Consider the following 18677-nt stretch of genomic DNA (forward strand, 5'->3'; position numbering starts at 1 on the left):
TGCGAAAGTCAACTGGCCGATTGGACAATAGGCCACAAGAGAGAACGATGCGCCGAAGAATCGGACGAAGCGTCGATGGACCAATGACATGCCGGACAACATGATTCATGCTTAGTAATAATTATCTAGATCGAAGTATATTTTACGTGTACAAGATTAACTACGATAGCAAGGCATAAAGCAAAATGAAGTCTCGGAGTCAAGAACACGATTTCGTTGGGAGTTCAAGAGCTCGTTGGAAGTCGGAACGTTTGTCGAAAGTTCTGCCGAAATTGATCGAGAAATCTTGAAGCTTGCCAAAGAAGCTCATCGGAACTTACGAAAAAGATCATTGTGAAGTCCATGAGCTTATTGGGAGTCCGTCGGAACATTGCCGAGAGATCGTCAGAAGTTCACCGGAAGATCGCTGGAAGCTCGCCGGAAGAAATTGAACTTATTTTGCTTAGAATATGTCTTAGGAATCATAGTTAGTACATAATTGGAGTTGGGATTGGGAGGTAATCTCATCAACTCTATTAGGAGCCAATTGAGCCTTAAGTTGGGCTGGTTTGGGTTGGATTTAAGGCCCAACCAGGATGTTGAAAACCTGGTCGGTAGTGGCATCGCTTGGGGAATAGCACCCTAGGAATTCTGGGCGATGGTACCGCCGGTAGTAAATGCTACCAACGGTGGTACCACCCCTGTCAAGCGGTGGTACCGCCCAATGTCAAACTGGCACTAGCGGTGGTACCACCCAACATAGACGATGGTACCGCCCGTACACGAGAGACGTAGGATGAGATATTTTTAAGCTCCAAGTTTGAATCAACTTGAGGCCTATAAATACTCCTCTCATCCCTAGTTAAACTACACAAGCACAGAGAGTTTAAAAGTGAGAAAACATTATAGAAATCTCTTGAGAAATCCTCTCCTTTAGCTTAAACTTAGAATTATGTTTAGAGAGGAGTGTGTGCTTATAAAGGTTGTCTCGTGAAAAGGAGAATAGGGGTGTAAGAAGGAGGTTGATCTTTGCTTATTAAAGAAAGATCGATAATGGATGCTAGTGGCCTCGACGGAAGAGGAATCGGTGGAGTGGATTTAGGTCACGACGACCGAACCTCTATAACTCGGTTTGCATTTACTTATTGCAATTTACTTTAAACTGCAAACTACCTTCTCATTACTTGCTATACTCTTCCGTACGCTTTTAATTTTAAGTATCTTTTCGAAATCAATTTTATCGTACGAAACGAAATTTTTGAAACTGACGTAATTTTTATCGCTACATTAATTCACCCCCACCCCCCCTCCCCCTAGTGCCAACTCTTTTCCTAACAATTATTACTAAAAATTTTGACTTTAAAAATATATTATATAATTCCCTAATTTTGTCAGGAGAAAAATCATGTGCTACAAGAAAGAAATTGTGATGCATTTGTATGTAAATCTAGTTTGAATGGTTCCAATTATAGGTTACTCCCTACCTACCAAATTTGTTTTCAATAAATTAAATTCAATTAAGGATTTTTGTTGTGCACAATAATTAATTACCAAAGTGTTACATGTGCATTTCTGGCCTAAATAAAAGACTCCCATAAATTAAAGTAAATAATTAATCAGATTAAACTTATTCCCAACTCAATTTTTTTTCCTTTTTGAAGTAGGGAATTAGTTTAGAATATTTATTTAATGTCTTAGTGATCTCAATTCTAGTAGGAAATTTTAGGTATTTAGAATTATTATTTTTTAACTTAAATCAAAACTTAATTAGATTGATGCTAACAAGACTACACATGTGAAGGATTTAAATATTTTTGAGAGATCCATATACTATATTAAGATTTATGCATTTCTATAAACTTTCAATATGTGAAAAGGATCCTTTTCTCTGTGAGATAGAGCCCTAGACCAGCTCTAGAAGAAAAGTTGGGAAAGGTCGGAATAAGCCCATTCATCAAACAATAATGAGGATTTTGGCCCGATTCAAGTTTTCTACATGAACAACAGGTTATTATCTTTAGCACAAGCAAACAGCTGTTGTTCTTCTTGAAGACAAGTAGACTGTTCATGATCAGAGTTATTTTCTTTTGTTATTCCATTTGCTGGAATGGAGTGAAGTTGACACAAACAACACCCTGTGATAGGTTATTTGTTGCAGTTAAATTGCTTCTGCTCGTCATTTGGCTTCTGTGTTCATGGTGATGATAGGGTCGTCATAACAGGAGTTGAGAATGAAGAGAAGTTAGATAAAACATATATCCTTTAGATATTATGTTTTTCTTTTGTTATGGCAAATAATATATCAAAGTAATAATATAACAAAATAAGCCGAGGTAGACTCGAGCTTTCGGTGTAGTCTGGAGATGCTTTCTAGGAAAATCCTACAAGAAGTGGAGTGTGGTCGACGAGATCTTCTTCCGATGTTCAAATTAAAATACTTTCGTTTAAACGAAGAAAGAAATAATAGTCCAAGAAAAGAATTATGAAAGAAAATTATTCAGGTAGAGAGTGTTTGTAGAGTTTCTATGAATCAAACATACTTAGGATGAGTAATCTTATGAGTTTAAGCTATTAGAAAACGATCCAATACATTTATAAGCATTAGTATCTTCTCGCGTGTGTAACTCTATGTAAGTTTTACGTGTGTGAATGATTCTTCTGTCTTCAACCTCGTCGGTGGCAGACCTCACAACAGCAGTTCGTTTCTGAACTGATGATACGATTTGCACCGTGAAGAGGCAGTGTTTGAGTGCATTGCCAAATCCGAGAAAGGTGGCAACTTTCTGTGGATGCATGCTTGCCCATGGGGATTCAACCGCAACGCACCGAAAAGCTTGTGGGGCACAGGAAAAGGTCGTCGCAAGGCCATGATGCATCCCAATGCCCTCCATCCACAGGCGAGAAGGCATGCAGTTCTTTGCTGGTGCGTGCTTTGTTCTTTGGTTCCATCATTGTGGCCGTGGACCGCATCTTTTACTGCCGGCAGCAGATCCGTGTCGGCTGCTTGCGGGATGCGTCGTAAAATACCTGTCTTTGAGTTGAGGAGGCAATTGGTCGAACACTTGCTGCATGCCTCGGACAGGAACATGGCAAGCAGATGTACGTTCCGTTCTTTGCGAATATTTACCGCAAGCAGGCAGAAATGGATTTGCTGGATCGAGATATATTGGTTAGATATGTCTGTGTTAATTCTGGAGTTGGAAGTACATCTTTCATATATGGAATTCATTCGTGTCTTCCAAATTTTAATGCTTAGATTCAACAAAACAATGAGAGATATTAACCTTGTATGTAATGAATGCTAATTATGATATTTCCTGAAAACTCCCTTGGTACATCCCAAACCATCTGATTGATCCTTGATCCTGTGTTTTGATTTGAGCCATCATTCAAATTCCAAATCTGTGTCATCCATAGTTCCATGACTGCTGACACATAAACAAAACCCATGGTTTGAGATGGTAATCTGGTTAACTCTCTCATGTCTTTCCTTTGACGATGTTCCAGCATCCAATTCCAAGCAAACTCCGCTTTAGATGCGTAAAGGACAAGAAGGTAAAAATCTCTTAAGATTCCACATGTTTCAGAGAGAGAGAGAGAGGAAAAGGGTTATGTTGGCTGGCATTTGGAGAAACGAGCTTGAAACCGTTGTGTGGAAGAGAAGCACCTTACCCCCTGAAAAGCAGTAGAACAACAATGGGATACAACAATAGGATAAGTTCTCCCACAGTCTCACTTTTGAGCCACCTAATACATGCCACAAGATCTTGCATGCCTCAGCTTATATTAGTTTAAGTTTGGCGTTTGAAAAGAATAGATTGCTGAGAGCAGTTGGCAGTGGTTAAGCTCCCCCACTTAAACAAAAGTAGCACCTCTCCGGAGTGAAGCAAACACCACTCCTTTTTCTTTTCAACTTGTTGCTGATTGTTGGTAATCTGTAGCTGTCTTGGGATCTTGTTTTATGCTGCTTGACAATCTTTCTTCCCCATGAATTAAACTGGTTAGGATATCCATGGAGATAGGATTTTTGTGTTGGGGTTTTCATGTTACTTTTTGTTGGATTTAGCAGAGACCACAACTTCCATTTCTTTCTGAAGTGGAGCTGGAGCTTGAAGACATTTACTCTGATACTTAGGTAATTTTGTAAGAGCTCCTGTCTCTAGCCATGTTCACTCTTTATTTGCAGTTTTTCAGATACCTATATAGTAACAGTAGTTTCTTTAGGAACTCTGCAGAATTGAGTCTCTGATGGCTGTTTCCACAAAGATCCCTTAGCTGGAAATAGGTCAAAGACTTCCCCTCCTGTCCCTTTCTAGTTGCACAAGGTTTCAAAAGTTACTTGTTGTTGTCCCTATCACAAATCTAATTTAGTTATTCAGCTCTGTTTTCTCAGAAAATAAAAGAAAGAAAAAAGGGGTATTCAGAAGTGTTCAAATTTCTGCCAAGGTTCATGCAAAAATGTATGCTGTGAGAAACCTACTTGAATGCCATTGGAATGTTTTTCCCTTGTGATTTTTTCTGTTCTTCTCTCTAGTTAAAAATGGCCTTTCGATTCCTCTGGAATTCCTAATTTGGATTGCTAAATTGGTCCAAAATACCATGATAAGTGGTGATATGTTTAAGACCTTCAGGAGAGAGAAAAAAAAGAACAGGGGTAGATAGCAACTAGCATATAAAATTACTTAATGAGCAGATTTTTTTTTTTTTTTTTTGCATGTTATGATGAAAGGTTAACTTTCTGTATATATGTCATTTTATGAACATTACATGTGCATCTCTTACCAGTTTGTTGTGTATAGGATTCTTGCTTGGGAACTGCTCTTGCTTTTTCACCTCTTGATATAAAGCTGCCAAGGGTGGTTGTTCCTTGTTTAGTCCTGCAAGAAATTAACAGTCAGCATTCATCCATCTCTTTAGCTAAATAAAAAAACGTTACATCTGCCTCCCACAGTAGATGATTTCAACTTTTAAATCTCCATTTTGAGCTTCAGCTTTCTTCCTTGGGTAGCTAATGTTGATGCCTAGAATGAACTAGTTTCTCTTTCAGATGTATTCCACTCAACAATCCCAGAATGTTGTTGGAACATCAACAACATCCACTTTGATGGCTCCCTGTGCTGCTGCAAGAGTTGCCCAAGAGAGCTCAGGAAACACCTGGGATCCCCTGGCTGCAGTGGTCCGACAGATGGATTCTAACGAGGCACATATGATATCTTCTTACCACATTAGATTACCCCTAGACCAAGAAACAGGTGATTTGGTTGCTGATGGTGGTCTCTCATCCTGTGACAATGGAAGATCTCAGGAAGACAAGAGTTCTTTTGCTCCCTGCCATCCACATGTCCCTGCAAGTAGCAAGCGTATCGCTGAGACAAACATCAAAGGAAACAAGAGGAAGAGTCAAGCCGAGTGTGGTACTTCAACATCCCAGTCTCTAGAGGAAAGAGTTCAAGTAAGATGAGTTCTCCGTCTCTTCTCGTTATACTAACAAACTTATGAAGTCAACCAAATTCTATCTTTTCAAGGCTGAAGAACAGCATGATGTTTCATTTGAGTCTGGCAAAGCTGCGACAGGGAAAGATGGGAAGGAACAGAAGAATGAAGTCAAACGAGGTGGCAACAATCACAAGAATGATTGCACTCACGTCAGGGCTAAGCGAGGTCAGGCAACCAACAGCCACAGCCTTGCAGAGAGAGTAGGTTTCTACCTGAAGCATCCTTCTGCATCATTGCTCTCAGTTTCTCTAAGTCCAGATTGCTAAGTATGCAGATTAGAAGGGAAAAGATCAGTGAAAGGATGAGACTTCTCCAGGATCTTGTTCCAGGGTGCAGCAAGGTAACTAATGCTTTCTTATTGGCTCCAAAATTGTTGCTACAAACATCTTCTGTTGCTGCAGATTAACGGCAAGGCATTGATGCTTGAGGAGATCATCAATTATGTGCAGTCATTGCAACGCCAAGTTGAGGTAGTTCCTGAGACCTGTTAATGCCACTGTAACAGTAAGAAAGGTTTCATCCTGACCTTAAGAGGCATCCCTCAGCATTTGTTCTCTGAGTTCAGCATCTGCTGTTGCTGTTCTTGAATTCACAGTTCCTCTCAATGAAGCTTGCGACTGTAGATCCAGAACTGAACTTTGATCTTGATCAAACTCTTTCTGGAGATGTAAGATAAAAATGATTAATGAAAGCTCACTATTCTTCTGATGTACCTGAAAAAACTTTCTTTTACCTTCTGTCATTTAGGTCCATTCATGCTATGGAGGTTCAGCTGTTCTTGCATTTGGTCCAGGAATGAGCAGCTTCCAACCTCATTTGTATGAATCAACATCACAAAGAGTCACTCAACCTGAAATGTTCTGCACTGCTCCCAGTCCAGGGGACTTCCTGCAAGCCTTCCTCTCACAGACCAATATTTCTCAGGTAAGAAGAAGCCATTTCTTTGCAGGACTCGCATGGTTGTCTTCATATTCTCCACTGATTTGACTTTTGACAACAGTTAGGAGGAGCATGGCATGATGAGTTCCATTCCTGAAGAAACTTCCACAGAGCTGAATTTTACTAATTCATTGGTAGGTGGCCTTAGATCACTCTGAACTTTTAGGTTCAGCTCATGAAAATTTGTCTGGCGGTACAGAATCCTTCAAGAATCTGTTCAAAGATTTCATGGGCTTTTGAATCATGAATAATGTCGGATGTATACCATCACATTTCTAACCTTTGTCTTCCTTTTTTTTTATGAATTCATCACATGGTATATGAAGGCTAAGGGCATGATCAGCAGCTTGTTTCTGGTTCATCCATGAAGGTCTCCCATTTTTTTGTTGGCATCAAAACAGATGAGTTATACGTAAGAATTGACATGGAACTTTTTTATTGTTCTAAGAAAAAAAGAAGTGGATGAGTGAAATGTGGCCTTTTTAGTTTAAAATACAATACCTACAAGAAGGTTTTTAGCATATAAAGGACTTGAAAACAAGGTTTCTGATTTCTTAGTTATCCAAATTAGAGGTTTATATTTCCTTCATTAACTATAAAATTGATCTATACCTAAATCAATAAAACAACATGAGATGATTATATCTCAAGCCAACAGTTCAGCTGGAATGCTTTCCTGTCTCTGTTTCACACTCATAAACAGACGCAAGGTATATATATCCACTTCTAATCACCAAAAGGAGTCAAAGGCTTCACAGCCAACTAGCTGACATGGTTAACAGGTAGCAATTGCCAAATCCTGGAACCATTTGAAGTCCAGGGAAAATTCCATCTCATTAACCCTGCCACAAACAATAGCATGGAAACAAGGTGTTACTAGGTGCTTGTGCTCAAATATACTACCAATTAAACTTGCAAGTGGATATGCAGCTTATGCTTATATCACATCATGTTATGACTTGATTTTGTGTCGCCTAGATTCAATTAGGAACAGTATGACCATCAAATTGATTATGTTACTGACCTATGAAACTATAGCACTAAAAGCTAGGTCTCAGTGTAGATTGATCCTTGGAGTAGCAACAGGACCATCAAATCACATTCTTTGATTGACCCACTTTCACCATTCTTTGACTTTCAAAGATTACTTATGAACAAATGCACGCAAGCATGCACACATATATATAGTAGAATGATCGAGTGTGTAATCTACAAAATAGTATCCACCTAATCCCATTCTTTGGTTGACCCTCGAGACTATATATAGATAAAGGATCAGATGATCTCACCCAAGCATCACATTGAAAGCTAAGATACGAAGTTCGTGATGTAAATATATTACAGCTTACAAGTGTACTGGAAGTTATGTCTAGTTGCTCCACAGCAAGTGAAAGATACTTTAGCTCGAGTCAAAATTTTCTTTTCCTCTTAATGCTTTTCCTGGCACCAGCCTCTAAATCATCTTTTGGTGGAGACTTCAGCAACTTGGAACCTACTGCTGAGCTCCACAAAGCTCTCTCGACATCAGAAGGAGTGAAAATAATCCCTTCAGCACTTAAATCCTGCAAGTATAAGAGGTCCTATCAGCACCAGTTTTGCAAAGACTTTCTCAAAGAAAGCAGCAGCTAAAATAAATATGTTCAGGCAAAAACAAACAATGTATTTGAAGAGGATTTTATCTCAACTCTTGTGAAATTCCTGCGTTATATACAGCATAAGCTTGAAAAGTATGGGAAGACAAATAAAAAATATAGAATTTCTCTTTCCCTTTTACCTAAATAGCTGTCTGATAATTTTGAGGAACGGAAATGCTTTAGTAGCTCCAGATAAAGTGAACACCATAGACCTACACTGTGGGCTGTACTTACCTAGTCAGATTAAATTATGCAAGTCCAAGCTTTTGTCTGTGATATATTTTGCTCTACAGATGGTTATGTAGTCATTCAAGTAATCCCCAACTTAAATTTTAAAAAATATATATATAGGCCTTCCTGAAGCTACATATAAAAATGAGACAATCTTAGTCGATGAAAGTGAAATATCATCAGTATATATGGATTGTCTGAGACCTACCAAGAATTTATATACATAATAAAAATTAAGATGAAGTACCACAGTTAATGTCAAAACGAATCAATTTTTTGTTAAAAATAATACGCTAGCAATAAGGTGAACATCACAGAGCCTTATGTTGGCATAAAAGCTAACACTGACAATACACCATGTTGTTTCGTGAATTGAGTAAATTCCATAAGAAACATTATGGTGAATCCTAGGGGAAATGCTAGACAAAGAGAAAAACTACAATGCATCAAATTGCTGAGAAGATAGGTGACACGAGCAAGAGACGATTACGAAGTCTAAGGCAAAGGATGGGAAGACCAAAATTAAAATGCTAGCGCTTACATAATAAAAATCACTTGTCATTTCATGCCCATTTTTTAGTGCCAAAAATTTTAAAAGTGTCTTAGGAGGTGATTTTATATTATCAATAGGTTTTTTACAATACATCCTAGCCTAAGGGCACTGAGTATAGTGAAATGATTGTGGTATCACATACATCAACACTGGTCTCCCGTCCCAGTTAGCAAATTCAGAATAATATGTTTGATCGCCGTTTGAAGGTTTTGACATAGGAGTCAAGTCATCTTTCCCAAAATGAATAGAAATTGCACGCTTTATGGGGTCAAAACTAACCTTAACATCTTGCTTAAATGCCATTTATTCTTTATATCTAGCGAAAAAAGGCATAATGTTCACAGCATGTTTGCCAACTACGTTAAGGGCAGTGTATGTGAGATAGACCTTTGCCTTCGTCTGTAGCTTCTCGGCAAATGCAAGATACTGCTTCAAAGTATACTCTTTCACGTTCCCCATCGCGGCCATCATAGCCTTTTTATCAACAAAGATTGCATCAGATCTAATTATCACTGATAGCAACAAGCACAGAGCAAAAGACATTAGCCTTTTGCTCTTCTAACCTATCCTTAATCCCACCTCATCGGACATGAAAGGCGCGACATCCGGCGCGTAGGCAGCTAAAACAGCGGACGCCGTCGCCGGCCCCACTCCCTTCAGCACCGTAAGCTCCGAGACGGCCTTAGAGAGGTCCGGGAGCGCCGCGAACGCCCTCCGCGAGGCGGAGTCCACCGACGCTTCGTCCAGCGACGACACGTAATCCAGCAACCGAGGCCTAAAATTCGAAGGCATCAATGAGCAATAGGAGGATAAGAAAGACAGGAATGGTAGTAGAACCTCCATTTGCCTCGGGAGAGCTTCCACTGCATGAGGCGGCGGAGTTCCGGCTTGGTGAGGAAGGGGCGGGGTTCCCTGCGGCGGAGGAGGACGGGGAGCTCTGCCCGGTAGAAGGCATCGAGGGGGAGGAGGTCAGGCTTCCGGAGGAGGGCGAGGCGGCCCTCGTAGGCAGAGAGCGACTCACTCCACGCACCGACGTCGCGGGTCGAGAACTCCATTGTGGCGGTGGGGTTTCCTGCGGCTTGGCCGTGCCCGTCCCAACTTTATAAATAATATATATTTACCTTGTTTAACAGACGAATTCCGAAAAAATATCTTCTCTAAATTTTCATGTAGCGCATGTATTTTAAAGAATTTCGAATAATTTTTTTTAAAATAATCATGCTGCCGGTTCATCCCGTCTCTCTCAATCTAGCTCGTACAACATCATACGTTTATTGAAACCTAACAACCTACGATAACGATGCTCATCGGGAACCGATGAAGGGCTGTCCTATAGGGGAACGATTAGCCCTGTTGTGGTGAAGAGAACGATCTGATCCATAACGGAGAAGGGTAGTCAACCTTCACGCAAGATTGTAGATGGAGGGAGGTGACTAGCCCTCATGCAAGGCTACAAGCGGAGGAGGGTTGGCCTCATGAATAACAAAGGGAGACAACTAACCCTTGAGCAAGGGCTACAAGTGGAGGGGGTAACTTTGCATATGTTGGGAGGGGTGATCAATTCTTGCATAAGACTTATATATAGATAGGGATGAACCCGGTAGAAGGGGGCTGCAAGCGATGATAGGCCCTCACACAAGCGAAGGGCGATGACAAGATGGCAGAAGTGATAACGGGTATGGCAAAAGAAGGATTTTTTTTTTATACCACTAGGGATGCTATTTTAAATTTTTTCAAAGAAGTGACACTAGAAATTTTAAAATGTTGAGGCTTTTTCGAATTTGTTTAAATCAAGTTTTTATACTCTTTAATTGAATTTGAAATTATTTTAATTGAGTAATTTTTCAAAAAAAGTCAGGTATTTTATCAAAAAATATCCCTCCAATAAGGTTTTATCGGATGGTGCCCCTTATGTTTATTTTTTTACTAGGGGCACAGATTTTTTCATAGTTGGATCAAAATATCCTTTATAAAATCAAATAATGATAGATAATATTTGTTGATGCTATTTGACTTGGGATTTTTGGTCAAAATATTGTTTATTTGATATAAAACGAATCAGAATGGTTCAAAATAAACCAATTATTTGATTTGTTAAATTTAGGTTTAAATTGGCCCTTGTATTTCTCCCCAATTACATTGTTAAACCTCATTTGTTGTTGTTGACTTTCTTGCCATTGGTCATGATCATCGACAATAGGAGTGATGTTGCCCAACCTAGCAATTGAAGGAGTTGTAGTCGTCGCCTTCCCATTGGGCCTCAATGGTCACACGATAGTCTTTGCTGATGGGAAAGGAGGTTGTCATCGTCACCCCAATGAGTATTAATAGTCATAATCATTGCTATTGAGATACGAGGTCATCCTTGCCTTTTCCACTCAGCCTTAGTGGTTATGGTCAACGTCACCAATGAGGCATGAGGTCCTCGTCATCTTCTCCCCAAGTAGTATTACACTTAAGTTATACTCGATCACAGTGCAACATTGTCCAATGGTAGTGGTATTGTCTATATCCAATGGTTTATCGAGCACTAGTGATGGTACTACTCAAACAAGTGATGGTACCACCTAGAACTATAATACCCTATTTAAAAGTTTTAATTCCTGAAATCATCAATAATTAAAAATAAAAAATGATACTAAAACATTATAATGATTTTAAATAGTTATAAAGAAGTTTAGATAGGTCTAGTGAAACTTTCTTTAGTTACACTCGTGTTATACTCTAGTTACTAACACGAGAGTGTCTAATTTACTAAATCAACTCGTGTAAATCTTATTGATCATATAGTATTCTCTATAACCCATAATGCTTATCTCATAGCCTTTAATCTAGACCTCTTAAAAGTATAAGCCTATAAGCCAAATAAGTTGCAAGCCCATTTTTCAAACCTGTAGATGACCCAACTTAATTGGATAGCCTGAATTGATTGCTAAAGAGTTCAGAGGCTTACCTTTATAAGTTGAAAAAGCTCAGCCTCTTAACTTTCCAACTGTTTCATTAATAGATGATCCGATGAGTAGATTCAAAGGGAAAGTTAATTCAACTTATCTTCATGACCAAGGAATGTATTAACAAGATTAGTTATTAGCTACAAGTAATAAATTTTGTTATTTCATGCGTTATTATTTATTTTAATATTTTAGAGCTAGAAATAGTTTAGGATTTGATTGTTTTTGCAGAAACTCTTTAAGTTCTTTCTTTTAACTCTGTATCTTTTTGGTTTACCATAGAGTAGTGGGTTTAGTCTTTGTATCTCTTAGATATTTTCTTCAGTGATGAGTCTTTTTTTAAAGTTCTGTATCCATGTTTAATTATCCGTAGGATGGTGAGTTTATGTATCCTTTTATAATTTTAAACTTAGTGAATCTAGTTATCTCCATTTCAAAAGTGTTTCTAGCAAATACAACTATCAACCTTTCAAATTTCATTCCTCATTATCCTAACATAGTTTAGCATCAAAGCGAAAGACTAGAGATTATTGCAAGGCAAAATGGAAAAGATGCAATTAGTCTCGTATTGGCCATGAAGATGACGTCGAGTCCTTGCGGTTACAGCTACAAAGATTGTTGTATAGTCTATAAGAAAAGGATGAAACCACTTAAGAACTTCAAAGAAGAAATAGCCAACATGAAAATTATTGAATCTCGTATTTTGACGATGAAACCAATTGATAATTGTGTTTATGTTTTAATCTGTGTTTTGAGTGACGCAGGATGCTTCGATCAGGATGAGACAATTAAAGCAGAAAAAATCATGTTGTGCTAGAGGAAAATATGTCAGAAGATTGGATGTCGGGGCAGAGGAACGGTCGACGTATCGACAGAAGGCTTCAGGCCATAGATTCGGGCATCGGGCCAAGAAGAGCGAATATTGCGCCAAGGATATCAGAGTTGCGAAGTCAACTGGCCGATTGGGCAATAGGCCGCAAGAGAGGATGATACGCCGAAGAATCGGACGAAGCGTCGAGGGACCAATGACATGCCAGACAACTTAATTAATACTTAGTATTAATTGTCTATATCGAAGTATATTTTATATGTGAAGGATTAACTACGATAGCAAGACATGAAGCAAAATGAAGTCTCGGAGTTAAGGACGCGATTACGTTGGGAGTTCGAGAGTTCGTCGGAAGTCCGGATGTTCATTGAAAGTTCTGGAGGAACCAGCCGAGAAGTCTCAGAGCTTGCTAGAGAAGCTCGTCGGAACTCGCCAAGAAGATCATTGTGCAATCTAGGAGTTTACTGGAATTTCACCGGAAGCTCGTTTGAAGAATAGAATTACGGAATTGTTTAGATTAGATTATGTCTTAGGAATCATAGTTAGCACATAATTAGGTTTGGATTTGGGCCAACCCAATTAGGGGCCAACTAGGCCCATGTAAGAACTGTGTTGGGCCCAATAAAAGGCCCAAATAGTACCCCAAGAAGTCTCACCATCATGACATAGTCTTCGAGACTATGTCAAGCGATGGTACCGCTAGTCTAGGCGATTGTACAGTCAGTCTGGGCGGTGGTACTGCCCAGCACTGCCCCCTAAGTGGTGGTACCGCCAGCCTGAGTGATGGTACCACCCAGGGTAGTGTCAGTTACACTAACACTGTGTTACGAACTTAGTTGGTTTTGCCTAAGTCGCGTGGCACCCTTGCGTGTCCGTCCGCAAAGGTCAGCCTCCCCGAAGCCTCTCTTGTCCCTTAGGACCCACAAAAGAGAGAACGGGTTAGAGAAAACGCCTCATTCGGGATCCACAAGCAAACATCTCTGAAAACACTTCATAGACAATGCAAATTACAAACAGACTTTACAAGCTCTGAACAGTTGCACAACAAAGGGTAAAATGATCCAGTATAGACCGAAAATCTCTCACACGTGACCGAAGATCTCCCATGGGACTCACTAGTACTTACGTTCGAACTTTTCCCTTGGTGGAACCCAGCCCCCATATGCTGATGACCAAGGTTTTCATTCGATGCAAAATTCGATGCACGCACGGAAGACCTGCCTCTACAGTACCATGGCCTTCACTCCTTGAATCCATAGCCCTTCTTACCGTCATGTTGTTCACCGAAGTGGAGCTTCCAATAGCTCCTGATTATACATCCGTATGATCTAGTCCCTCGCGGGACTATGTCATGTGTATCACATTGCCACGAACTATTCCACCACGGACTATGATCTAGTCATCTGTCACGGACTTAGCTGGTTTTGCCTAAGTCGTGCGGCACCCTTACTTGTCCGTCCGTAAAGGTCAGCCTCCCCGAAGCCTCCCTTGTCCCTTAGGACCCACAAAAGAGAGAACGAGTTAGAGAAAACGCCTCATTCGGGATCCGCAAGCAAATATCTCCAAAAACACTTCAAAGACAATGCAAATTACAAACAGACTTTACAAGCTCTGAACAGTTACACAACAAAGGGTAAAATGGTCCATTATAGACTAAAAATCTCTCACACGTGTCCACATGACACAACCTTTATTTACAAGCCTGAAGCGGCCACCAACCCAACTAAAATAGGACTATTAAGCCTTCGGCCGTCCTTCTACATGCTGTACAAAGTATAAACATATCAAAAGACATGGATATACATAAGCATTTCATTAAACATCTTGTTTAGAAGTTTGTCCGTGACATTCTCCCCCACTTCTTCCTTCGACGTCCTCGTTGAAGCCTTTGCCGACACTACAACTCCTCGCCTTTGCTGAGTCTTCAATCTTCTACTCCAGCTACAATGCGCCTCTTGGCTCCCAACTGCTCTCCGCTGTTGTTTTTGAGTAGTCGAACCTTTGATCCGCCATGCTGCTTCTACTCACCAATGACTCTAACTCTGGTGTGGGGTTGGCTGAGTTGTGTTGGTCCTTGTTGATTCCTACGAATCCTCCAAATAAAGGAAAAGACCATCCTTACTACGCTAGTCTCTTAAATGCCTCATGCTGCTGGGTGGATGCTTGTTGGAGCTTTAACGAGCATCGTCTCGCAAACTTCTGAAGTTTTGGATCCTTCCTCCACAAAATTTGCTCATTGACTCTTCTTTCACTTAGTTGTCACATCCAAGTAGGTTCGCATTACTTCCGCTTTCGATTGGCATTTCGTTGGGAAATAAAGCGGACAATCTACTCTCAGTAGCACTGATCACCATTGGTGAGGATTTGACAACTATTATCTTCCATTATCTTTGAAGGGTCTTTGAACTTGTGCAGAGCTCCTCTGCTGGATAGATAAGATAATTGGGGTACTCGGTTTCACCCATTCTCTTAAGGGTTGAGAAGACAAAGGTTACTTGACATCGCCCGCCTCCTCGAGGTTGTACTCCATGCATCGAGCTGGTTACTAGCCTTCACCTACTCTTTGCTCACACTTCTGAAGCACTTGAAGTGTTTGCACTCCTTGTGTTGAGTTAGTTACTGTGATTCACCTTCTCAATGCCATCGAACTTCTGGAATGCAAGAAGTTTTCACCCCAACTTGGAGTAATTCTCTCATAGGTTTGGTCGCCTCTGGGATTGTACCGCCTTCTCCATCAACCCTGCCACCTACTCCACTGAGTAGCAAAGGTACAGCACCATGTACTGCCTGCTTTGTTCCTTGGTTATGCACTCTTGCATGACCCGAAGTCCTTCACTTCCAGCTATCTTGATGAGAAGCTCATTGACACCGGTCTTACGAAGTTCCTCGGCCTCTGCCCTTCAGCCTTGTCTCGATACTTGGAGATTGCCTCTGCATGCTCCACCTCCTCGGCCCCTTTCACGACCAAGCGCTCTCCCTCCATGAGAGCAAGGGATCAATGACTTTCACGGAAGTCCCGCCTCTACGGTACCATGGCGCTGCATGCCCATGGCCCTACTATCCGTCGCCTCGCATCTGCATCCCTCTTCTTCATGATCAGTAGATATGTCTCCATGGCACTCCTCTGAGTCCACCTCCATTCTAACTGATGCTTGATTTTGGGTAGCTAAGTCCCTTTGGACTCGTCATCGCTTCCTCGCCCCTTTCGACCCCCTGCTTCAACACCTCTGTGTTCTCCAAGCAACTCCCTCTTGGTCGATGAAAAGATAGACTGTAACTCCCATGCATAGCCTCTGCCATCGCATTATAGGGTTTGTGTTGGGAAATAATTGGGGGCGACATCATATGCGCAGCGGAAGAACAAGAAAACAAAAATCCCCGATTCCCAAAAAGATGTTCGTCGTCGTGCGAAGATTGGTGCGCAAAAATCCGCAAAACATAAAACTGCGTATAGAGATTGTGTTACCTAGGGAGATCGTATATCCCTGTTTCCTTGCAGATCCTTAGGAGAGGGTGAAGGAGGTCAAGCGTCCTCCTCTCTAGCGGTGATCCACACAGCAGGGTTGCGACGACGCTCCTCAAGACTCCAGGCCTACTCTGAGGTGGAGAGGGAGAGGAGAATAGGAAAGGCAAGTAAAGACTCTAGCCTATGAGGCTGTGAATCCCTCCTATTTATAGAGATCCCGTGTCAAACCCTAATGGGTCCTTCCCTAGTGGGTATTGGATCTGCATCCAATAAGACAAGGGGTCCGTCGGATATCTCATATCCGAACCTCTACTCATCGCAATGCCTACCATATGTGTGTGACCCTCTAGGCATAATATCGAGCTGGTCGTGAGTCATACCTGTCAGAACTCCTTCTAACTCAGTGAATTATTATCTCTGTAATAATTCACTTGACTCATCGACTACGGACGTACTAGGCCACTACGCCGTAGTCCCCAGACGATACAAGGGAATCCAATCCATTGGACCTGTCTGTCCTCAGTTACCATGTACCTATAGTCCCTCATCCATCTAATATCCCAGAGACCGTATATCGAGCATGGTGCTGTCAGACCCATACGGTTTCTACTCGAGTCTCGCTCTAATCGGATTCTCCCGGAAAACTCTTTCTCTCTCAACTCGAATGACCCTGGCCAGGGATTTGTTTGAGCAAGAACACATAGGATATTCCTCTCATGACGCCGAGAGTGGATGATCCTCTATTGACACTCAATAGCCCTCGTAAGGTCGACTACCACTCCCAATGACCAGCTGTACTAGATCTGGGGACAGCCAAACCTATAAGTCTGGTATCAAAGAGTGGAGCACTCATACAGGACATCCTTGGTGTCTCAAGTCTAAGGACCAGATACACCACTAGGACTACGGAATCGCTGTTTGACAATAAGGCATCATCAACCATCCAGTATTCTGTAAGCGGATCAATCAGTGAACTCATTCTCCAATGAGCACCTGTACTGTATCCCTAGTGTCCCTACACGAGCAGCTATGAGACCAGGTGCATCCATCATATGGACGGGTATACAGCACACCAGTCTATCCGGTTATCACGATGTCCCTCTCGAGTAACCTATGACCGGGATTATTTAGGATATGTGTTTAAAGGTGAATCGATCTCATTATCGTGATCTCATCACGATCCGATTCCCATTGCACAAATCCAAGGACATCACAATATATATATATGTATTTATGCAATAGTTATAAAGTGATATACGCCAAAATATAATAAGCAAAAAGATTCTGTATAAAGTCACACGTGCCATCACTCACGTGATTGGCTTGCTGGGCACCTATGACTAGCAATCTCTCACTTGACCTAAAGTCAATCACCTATGTGTCTGATCCCCATCAGACTCCTGTGACGCTCAAAGATAATCTGAGACAACGGCTTTGTCAGTGGATCTGCAATGTTATCTTCGGATGGAACTCTTTCCACTGCTACATCTTCTCGGGTTACGATCTCTCTTATAAGCTGGAACCTCCTCAGAACACTTCTGATGAGACCCGGGTTCCCTTATTTGAGTAATCACCCCATAGTTGTCGCAATATAAGGAAGTCGACTTGTCGCTATCTGTATCGACTCCCAAATCTGTGATGAACTTCTTCACCCAGACTCCCTCCTTTGCTGCATCCGATGCAGCAATGTACTCCGCCTCTGTGGTCGAGTCAGCAGTGGTATTTTGTTTGGAACTCTTCCAGCACACTGCTCCTCCATTCAAGGTGTACACATACCCTGAATTCGACTTGCTATTATCGACATCAGACTGAAAAATTTGAGTTAGTGAAGCCTTCAACCTTAAGGCTATTACCTCCATATACTAGTAAAAGATCCTTAGTCCTTCTCAAGTACTTAAGGATACGCTTTACTACTTTCCAGTGCTCCAAGCCTGGATCCGCCTGATACCTGCTCGTGACACTCAGAGCATGCGCTATATCAGGCCTAGTACATAGCATGGCATACATGATAGACCCTATTGCTGAGGCATAAGGTATCATATTCATGTTTGCCTTTTGGAATTTTCCATGCCAAACCTTTTGACAATGGTTTCTATGTACTTGGACTGGGACAAGCCAAGCATCCTCTTGGATCTATCTCTATAGATTCTAATCCCCAAGATATAGGATGCTTCCCCTAAGTCCTTTATGGAGAAGTGTCTAGATAACCAAGTCTTTACTGTGGATAGCATTCCTACGTCATTCCCAATGATGAGGATGTCATCCACATATAACACCAAAAAGGTGATAGCGCTCCCACTTACCTTCCTGTACACACAAGGCTCATCTTCGTTCTTAACGAAGTCATAAGATCTGATTGACTCATCAAATCTTATGTTCCAACTTCGGGAAGCTTGCTTTAGTCCATAAATGGATCTAAGCAACCTACACACCTTATCTGGGCAGTTCTTGGACACGAATCCCTCAGGTTGCATCATATATACTTCCTCCTCGAGGTTCCCATTGAGGAATGCGGTTTTTACATCCATCTGCCAGATCTCATAATCATAGTGTGCTGCAATAGCCAATAGAATTCTGATGGATTTTAGCATTGCTACGA

At 41.2% G+C, this 18677-nt stretch overlaps 2 protein-coding genes across 5 annotated transcripts; one reads left to right on the plus strand and one right to left on the minus strand.

Moving 5' to 3' along the window:
• Positions 1 to 3825: 3825 nt before the first annotated feature.
• LOC135628596 (transcription factor bHLH49-like) lies at positions 3826 to 6607 on the plus strand. 3 transcript variants are annotated; one of them, XM_065135345.1, is made up of 9 exons: positions 3826 to 4114; positions 4204 to 4264; positions 5027 to 5431; positions 5505 to 5675; positions 5750 to 5815; positions 5877 to 5945; positions 6071 to 6142; positions 6223 to 6399; positions 6476 to 6607. In XM_065135345.1, exons 3-9 carry the CDS (start codon positions 5027 to 5029, stop codon positions 6509 to 6511), a joined length of 996 nt encoding a protein of 331 aa, XP_064991417.1. In that variant the 5' UTR covers positions 3826 to 4114; positions 4204 to 4264; the 3' UTR covers positions 6512 to 6607. The 3 variants fall into 3 exon arrangements, with proteins under 3 accessions (XP_064991417.1, XP_064991416.1, XP_064991418.1); XM_065135344.1 differs by lacking the exon at positions 4204 to 4264; XM_065135346.1 differs by lacking the exons at positions 3826 to 4114; positions 4204 to 4264; positions 6071 to 6142.
• A 446-nt stretch (positions 6608 to 7053) lies between these two features.
• On the minus strand, positions 7054 to 9923 carry LOC135628597 (uncharacterized). Of its 2 annotated transcripts, XR_010492903.1 has the most exons (5): positions 9670 to 9923; positions 9412 to 9607; positions 9220 to 9306; positions 7764 to 7976; positions 7054 to 7256 (listed from the first exon to the last, which is right to left on the minus strand). XR_010492903.1 is itself a non-coding variant. In XM_065135347.1 (4 exons), exons 1-4 carry the CDS (start codon positions 9885 to 9887, stop codon positions 7824 to 7826), a joined length of 654 nt encoding a protein of 217 aa, XP_064991419.1. In that variant the 5' UTR covers positions 9888 to 9923; the 3' UTR covers positions 7679 to 7823. The 2 variants fall into 2 exon arrangements, 1 of the variants encoding a protein (XP_064991419.1); XM_065135347.1 differs by lacking the exon at positions 7054 to 7256 and having other exon boundaries at positions 7679 to 7976.
• Positions 9924 to 18677: the final 8754 nt, after the last annotated feature.

Source organism: Musa acuminata, chromosome BXJ3-1 (assembly GCF_036884655.1).
Source record: "Musa acuminata AAA Group cultivar baxijiao chromosome BXJ3-1, Cavendish_Baxijiao_AAA, whole genome shotgun sequence".
Classification (NCBI taxonomy): Eukaryota; Viridiplantae; Streptophyta; class Magnoliopsida; order Zingiberales; family Musaceae; genus Musa; species Musa acuminata.